Source organism: Penaeus japonicus, unplaced genomic scaffold, assembly GCF_977035675.1.
Source record: "Penaeus japonicus unplaced genomic scaffold, GWHDUDI00000001_assembly GWHDUDI00000004, whole genome shotgun sequence".
In the NCBI taxonomy this organism is placed as follows: Eukaryota; Metazoa; Arthropoda; class Malacostraca; order Decapoda; family Penaeidae; genus Penaeus; species Penaeus japonicus.
In genome coordinates this window covers 31065401-31073111 of record NW_028234406.1, presented here as the reverse complement: position 1 = coordinate 31073111, position 7711 = coordinate 31065401, and the positions used below count along the sequence as shown (strand labels likewise).

At 42.4% G+C, this 7711-nt stretch overlaps 1 protein-coding gene across 10 annotated transcripts in view; it reads left to right on the top strand.

Annotated features, from left to right (window-relative positions):
* Su(z)12 (Polycomb protein Su(z)12) overlaps positions 1 to 7711 on the top strand; it is a 24114-nt gene continuing 16403 nt past the window's right edge. For 4 of the 10 annotated variants that reach the window (XM_086536424.1, XM_043002484.2, XM_086536426.1 and 1 more), the window contains exons 1-5: positions 1 to 402; positions 4954 to 5000; positions 5430 to 5528; positions 5784 to 5865; positions 6144 to 6238. In XM_086536424.1, the coding sequence (XP_086392550.1) occupies positions 312 to 402; positions 4954 to 5000; positions 5430 to 5528; positions 5784 to 5865; positions 6144 to 6238 (414 nt within the window). In that variant the 5' untranslated portion in view covers positions 1 to 311. Of the gene's footprint in view, positions 403 to 4953; positions 5001 to 5429; positions 5589 to 5783; positions 5866 to 6143; positions 6293 to 7711 lie in introns of all 10 variants that reach the window. The other 6 variants (XM_043002480.2, XM_043002479.2, XM_043002483.2 and 3 more) reach the window with 3 other exon arrangements.

The following is a 7711-nucleotide window of genomic DNA, read 5'->3' as shown; positions in this document are numbered from 1 at the left end:
CCCGTACACACAATCTACTCTCCTCCAGAGGAATATCCCGTGCGAAGCCGAACCACGGCGGTGGCGAAGAGTGAAGGAGCAACGTAGCCGGGGTGGTAGTGCGCTTGCAGGCCGTCTTTTGGCTGCGAGTCGCGAGTCAGACTCGCTGGAGAGAGGCTAAGGCGGTAAACAAAGCCAGACAGGAATCGCAGGAAGAGCTTCTCGTCCCTCGAGGCACGTTCCGGAGCTGCAACCGGGCAGGGCGAGCGAAAGGAGAAGAGTAGGAGGCGAGAACACCATAAGAGACAGGCGAGCGAACTTAGAAATCGGAAATGCCCCAGAAGAAGAAGGACGGGATGGGGCTGGAGAAGCCAGTGAGTGAGGTTCATGCCGACCACGAGCTCTTCCTGCAGGCCTTCGAAAGTGAGTTCATTTGTCCTTCCACCTTTCTGCCTCCCTCTTGGCCTTTGTGGCTTCCATGGTCACATCATATGTTCTTATGGAGGGGGTAGGGGGGATTCCTCTCGGGGATCCCTATCTCCTCCTTTTGCTTGTTCATGGGCTCTTTGGCCCTTTAGGGATATCTTATTCCCAGGAGGGCACTATGCCTGTTATGGTATGGAAAATGATTTATTTGACAAGCAGCCGATCACCAAGTTAAAATTACTCATTGAAAAATGTTGTCAGTTCATGCAAAAAATCACAAATTCTACTAATTATTATTCATGATTGGTGCTTATGTCATGATGGCAGGTTTGTAATTGTCATAATGATCATGATCAGTTATTTGTTAAAAGAGTATTGTTAAGGCATTATGTCAGTTTCCATTTCATTTGATATATTTTTATCAAGTATTTGCTTTGCTTTGCAAAGGAAGTCCTTTTCTTTGCCCTTACCTTCAAGAATTATAATCATCCCTAAAGCAGGCTGGGCCTTAACCAGGGCGGGCAGTCTGCGATACTGGCTAAAATGTTTTATCCACCCTCCAGGCAGCACAGACTAGCCTAAAGAATGTTTTTCCATAAATTCATCTCAAAACACAGGTTTAGGCTGACTTTGCAACCCGTTAGTTCTGAAGCTAGCACTGTTACAGCCATAATACGTCATGACTGTGTGCGTACTTCCACTGTGTCACTGTGAGCAGATCCCTATGTTGCGTCATGTACATATTGACACCTGTCTTTTAGTCCTTATCGGCGCTGTCAAGTATGTCATGACACCTGTTCACAATGGGTTATGAGAAGGCAAAACAGAAAGGTCAACTGTCGACTTATTTAACAAGATCTCTTGCTGGATTTTATCATTAAATCTCATTGTTACAGATAAAAAAATGTGCACCCAATGAATTGTCTGATATATGAGACAAAATTACCAGTACCACCCAAAAATTTGGGATGTGCACTAACTAGTATTTTCTTGGTGTTTGGGTAAATTTTCCTACTATAACTAAATCCTTTCATAGACAATATTCATATTGGATGATTTAATTAGAATGAATCTGATGTTGATTTTCACAGCAAACCTTTAGCTTTCGTGTGAGCTCCCCCCTCTCGACCCAATACCCAACAGGCTTGGGGAACCCATGGGAAATCAGGGTTTATTTGGGTGAGGGGAGTTGCAACTTGGAAAACATGGTATATTTCGGTCTAATTTGAAATCAAAATGCTAAAGAAGTGGTTAGTAGTACAATTTAGTTGCCCACTTAACCCTTTCCCGACGGGGCACGCACTACGCGAAAACCCCTAAGCCGGGCAATTGCAATATTGCATTGAAATCGTCACACTGGCATGACGCCCCAGCATCGGGAGTTTAGCTGTGTCACACGAGTGTGACGCTCCGTCGTCATAGGGTTAAGTGCACAGTTGTCTATGCAATGATGTGCAATAATTTATACATTTTTTTTATAGTTTACTTAGCAATGAACCTTTTGAATACATCGTTAATGTGTATCCCTTGTCACTACTTTATCACACACCTTGATATGATAAGGGGCTCGAAACTGGCTTGTGGTGTCAGGTCCGCAGATTCACGAACAACAAGGGACATGAAACTGCTGTCTTTGGCCGCATTGGTTGTAGTCGATAGATGAACCGAGATTCTAGAAATTTTTCTTTTTATTCTGATATATGGTTCTCTTCCAAACAAGTGTATATCAGTTAACAAAAATAAATAAGTAGATTGTTTATTAATTTAGGATGAAGAACAAAAGAGCTGCTGCAAGTATTAAGTAAATTTTCCGAATAGCACTACATTACTAAATACCACAAAAGGGGTATCGATGAATTTCTCTCACTCTGTATTATCCATATATAGTCAACTTTACCCGCAATTCTGTCCCTATGCCTCACAATCTGGGTCCTCATAGTAGGGGAGAGCGTGAGGTAGATCAGGGAAATTGTGGGGTAAGATATCAATTCCGGGCATATTTTGTATGGAAAATCTTAACCCAATTACCTACCAAACTTTAAAATTAGCCCTAGCCAAGGAGGGAGGGCTTTTCCCCCCCTGGACCCCCCCCCCATTTTTAACCCCTTCACTACGAGGACGCGTATACTGCGCCCTCGCAGCACTCATGACAAACCCGAGGACGCACATACTGCGTCATGGCAGAGATCTTTCAGAATAGAGGTCGTATAAGATACGATTGATTACTTGACTTTCATTATTATTACATAAGAGTGGGATTGGCTTATACCAGGGTAGGTACCGATGCGCCCTGCTAGCTATCATTTTATTATTTATTTATGAAACATTATGTAAAAATCTAAAACATTATGATTAGTTTATCATACTACTTCAACTGTTTTCTTTTGTCATCTGAGTGAGGCCTCCCACCAAGGTCACTCTTTTCATCTTCCTCCCAACCCATGTAAATAACCTGTCACATGCATATGGGGGAAGAGATTAACTAAGCATATTTTGATATATAACACATGATGATTATGTTGAGGTTTTGGCTTAAAACTTGTAGAGGTTTTGGCTTAAAACTTGTAGAGGTTTTGGCTTAAAACTTGTCATATTCAATAGCGACGTTTAAAATTTGGCGCGGCTGGATGCGGTGTGAGGAGCGTCTTCTACTGCCCGTAGTGAAGGGGTTAAATTACTTTGTGCTACTTTGGAGCATATTTTCTATGCTAAATCTTAATCCAAATACTTACCTCACTTTGCATTGTTTTGAAGTTAGCCAAGGGTGGGCTACATCCCCCTGGACCCCACTATTCAGGGCACTTTGTGATACTTATGATATGTAATTAGTTCTGTAGATGATGCTGCTGTGACCACGAATAACCCTCATACAGTGCCTTGATGACAGCAACTGACAATTTGTCTTATATATTCCTCAGGAAAGGAAACTAGGACTGATAATGACGTGACCACTCAATAGAGGGCTCTCAATAATTATACTGTATACAATATGTAAACATAACCATGTTTCAATATCAGGGCGAGGATGGTGGTTATCAAGGTATTTTGTACAAAATATGTTGCACGAAGTGTCTTGAATAGGGGGTTCCAGTAGTGGGCAAAGCCACCTCTTGGCCAGGGCTAACTTCAAAACTAGGCAAAGTTAGGTAGGTATTTGGGTTAACAGTTTGCATATGAAATATGCCATGAAGTAGCATGAGGTAGCATGAAGTGCTCTAAAAAAAGGAACCCAGATTGTGGGGTCCAGGGGTGGAATCGCGCATTATATCCACAATATATGAATAATAGAGATTGAGAGCAATCCATCAATACCACTTTTGTGGTATTTAGTAATGTGATGTTATTTGGAAAATTTACCAAGTATGGTATTTCTGTATCAAAAAAACTTTTCAAATTTTCAAATCATGCAAGAAATGTCAGAGATGAAAAGTGCCTTAGATTTAATCAACTTACTCATTCTTTGTAATATTTTCTCTCAAGATTGTATTATTATTAACTAATACTTTACCAACATTTGTGCCGTTTATTCTTCAATAATGTAGAGGAGAGCTCATCAGCTTGAATTTAGCGCACAAATATATTTTGTCAGTGATTGTACAGTTGTTACTTCAGAAGCATTCCTACTCTACATTACTCACCCTTGCTAATACTAATTGATAAAGAAATGCATAATTTCCATATTAACCCTCTCTGGACGGGTGGTACACCACGGGTACCGCGCATTCAAGGCCTGTTCGCAGGGTGACGTCATATGGCGTTGTTTATTTAACGGATTTAGGCCTATGCATTCAAGAGCCCCGGCATTGTAACATGCAAGGCTGGAATGCCCCCGTCGTGAGTGGGTTAATATTTTTAGAAGTTTAGTTAGTCGTATCCTTTTCTTTTTCTTTTCTTTTTGTCTTGCATATAAATATTGTCAGTTACTACCAGGTTCATGTCAGAGCATACCATACAGCTTCTTATAAAAATTACCAACATGCATTTTCTGTCTTTGTAACCAATTTGCAAAGAATAGCATTTAACAATAAGATTTCCATTGTGTATGTCTTACACTGCTACTGCTGATTGGCTCTTAGTTTGATGTAATCTTTTCTAATTTACATACAGACAGTGCTTAGAATTGAAGCCAACGTGTTTCCATATTACTAGAGATGCAGGGTATCAATAGTAATAATATTACTATTCTTATTTTAACCCACTCACGCTGGGGCAGTTCCGGCTTTGCGCGGTCGCAATACCGGGGTTCTCAAACCCATAAGCCTAACGCCTCGAGATTCTCGGGCGCACAAACCGCGAGCCTCGGTTGCCCGCTCGCTCTACCCGAGCGTGCGGCTTCCCCTCACAGCGCGTCCAGGGCGTCTGGCGCGAAAACCACAATACGTGCTATCACGTCACCCGGCGTGAATGGGTTAAGTTGCCTCAAAAGTATATATGTAGGTTATTAACTAATATAATTTATTTATCTTATTATAGAAAATAATACTACACTGCTGAAGTGAAAAGGAACAAAAACCTTATGTTGAAACTTATGGAATGCCATTTTTTCAGAACCTACACAGATCTACAGATTCCTAAGGTCAAGAAATGTATTGTGTGTAAGTATTTGATATTTTACAATGTACTTAGAGTATGACTTTGTAAATATATCCAGCAGTTGCAACTGACATTGAGAAAAAGTATTTTTATGAAGTTATGCGTTTGAGGGTATAGCTATGATAGAATTTGTAGAAAGGAATTCTGTTTAAAATATTTTTTTTTTCTTCTTTTATCATAAAAGTGAGGAAACATAACTGCATAACTGTGACTTACATATACTTCCATGTGATCTTGTAATTTTGTACATGGATATATTGTATTTGTAAGTTTGTTTCAAAGTAAATTGAATGAAGGAGTTGATGTTGATATAATCTTAGTTTCTATAATTGCCTATGTAAATTTATCTTGTACTTCTCATAAAACAGAAAAGAGCAGTCCTTTTTGTGATAACTTTTGCGAAGTTGCTTACAAAAGTGCCATCTTTGCAGCCAATTTTCCTCCAGCGGACACTTTACTACATGCGTGGAAGGATGAGCCGCAGTCACAAGAACAGAATGTCATTCAAGCTCGACTACCTTCTAGACAAGGTAGTCCAGACCTTTGTTTTTAGCTCAAGGAATCTGTGAGGTAGTTCCCAAACGAGTCTGGTAGGTCATAGGGTAAAGTAGTAAATTCTTAGCACTACATTGCTTCATCTCTTCATTGTTAAATACCTGCAAGGGATGGCAATTTTTTTATGAGAAATGATTTTGTTTTAACTGAAACATACAGACTTCTGCATTATTTGATTTGTGTGTCCTCAAATATAAATTTTCCCATAACAAGTTTTGCACTTTTATCAGGTAACGCAGAAGATCGAAAAACAAACTGAACGCCCGGCAAGTTACCTGAACATAGCCTTCACTGGATTTCATGACGAAAAATGTAAGTTTCCATTTTGTATTCTTACTTTGCCAGTCATTCCAACTGGGTTGTGTGAAATAAGTTTATTTTCATTTCATCTTTTTGTTTTCCTTATAGATTAAATTTGCTTTTTTTTTTCAATTTACTTTATCCTCATCTGGAGCATCAGTCACAATTATCATAGTCATTATCATTATCATTATCAAGAGCGTTATCATCCCCATTATTATCATTATCTTTTTTACTAGTATCATCATTACCATTCCCTTCTACCTCAGTAATGTATGTAAATTTTTCAGTGGAGGGTGTGAGTGGGGATGTAGCCCGTGTGGAGACATTTATAGTGAAAATGTGTCACAAGAAACGCAAAGAGTCATCTGCCCCAATGATGCAGGTAGTGTTGTCCAAGATGCGGCAGAGTCATAACCCACGACATCTCTCAGGGCTTGTATGTGTGCAGTATTCATGTGTTCAGGCTGATGCTTCTCCATCAGTTCTAGTGTTACATATGATGTTGATATCACAAAATCAAATGTGAATATTATGGCTTACACATTAATTCTCCTGTTTCTCCTCTCTTCTCTGGTTCTCCACTTCTCATTTTTCTTTGTCCATTTACCTCTACCTGCTTTTTTCTGCTCCTTCAGCTAATCTTCCTTTCTTCCCCACTTTTATCTTACTCCTCTGCATATTCCTACTCTCCATGTATCTCCTACTCCTTGTTCAACCCCTTCTCCCACTCACTTCCATTCTTTTGCTCACCCTCTTGCCTCTCCTCCCCCATCCCCTCTTCCTCTTTCTTGACTTTTCTTTCTATATCCCTTTTTCCTTTCCCCTCCCACTCTATCCCCCATCCCCTATCCCCTACTCCTCCTATCCCTCCTCTTCCTCCTCCTCCTATCCCTCCTCTTCCTCCTCCTCCTATCCCTCCTCTTCCTCCTCCTCCTATCCCTCCTCTTCCTCCTCCTCCTATCCCTCCTCTTCCTCCTCCTCCTATCCCTCCTCTTCCTCCTCCTCCTATCCCTCCTCTTCCTCCTCCTCCTATCCCTCCTTCCTCCTCCTCCTATCCCTCCTCTTCCTCCTCCTGCTAGCCCTCCTCTTCTCCTCCTCCTATCTCCGCCTCTTCCTCCTCCTACTGCTATCCCCTCCTCGCCTCCTCCTCCTATCCTTCCTCTTTCCTCCTCCCCTGCATCCCTCCACGCCCTCCTCCCCTTCCCCTCCTCTTCCTCTCCTGCTGCTATCCCTCCCTCTTCCTCCTCCTCCCATATTCACTCCTCTCCTCCTCCTGCTATCCCTCCTCTTCCCTCCTCCTCCCCTCCCTCCTCTTCCTCCTCCTCCTATCCCTCCTCTTCCTCCTCCTCCTATCCTTCTCTCTCCTCTGCTAATCCTCCTCTTCTCTCCTCCTATCCCTCCTTTCTCTCCTGCTATCCTCCACTTCTCTCTCTATCCTACCTCTTCCTCCTCTGCTATCCTCTCTTCTCTCTCCTATCCTCCTTTCCTCCAGCTATCCCTCATTTTCTCCTCCTTCCCTCCTCTTCCTCCTCCTGCTATCCCTCCTCTTCCTCCTCCTCCTATCCCTCCTCTTCCTCCTCCTCCCATCACTTCCTCTTCCTCCTCCTCCTATCCTTCTTCCTCCTCCTCCTCCTCCCTATCCCTCCGATTTCCTCCCTCCTCCTCCTCCAATCGCCTCCGCTCCTCTTCCTCCACCTCCCTCCTCCTATCCCTCCTCTTCCTCCTCCTCCTCCTCCTATCCCTCCTCTTCCTCCTCCTATCCCTCCTCTTCCTCCTCCTGCTATCCCTCCTCTTCCACCTCCTTCTATCCCTCTCCCTCCTCCTCCGCCTCTCCCTCCTCTTCCTCCTCCGCCTC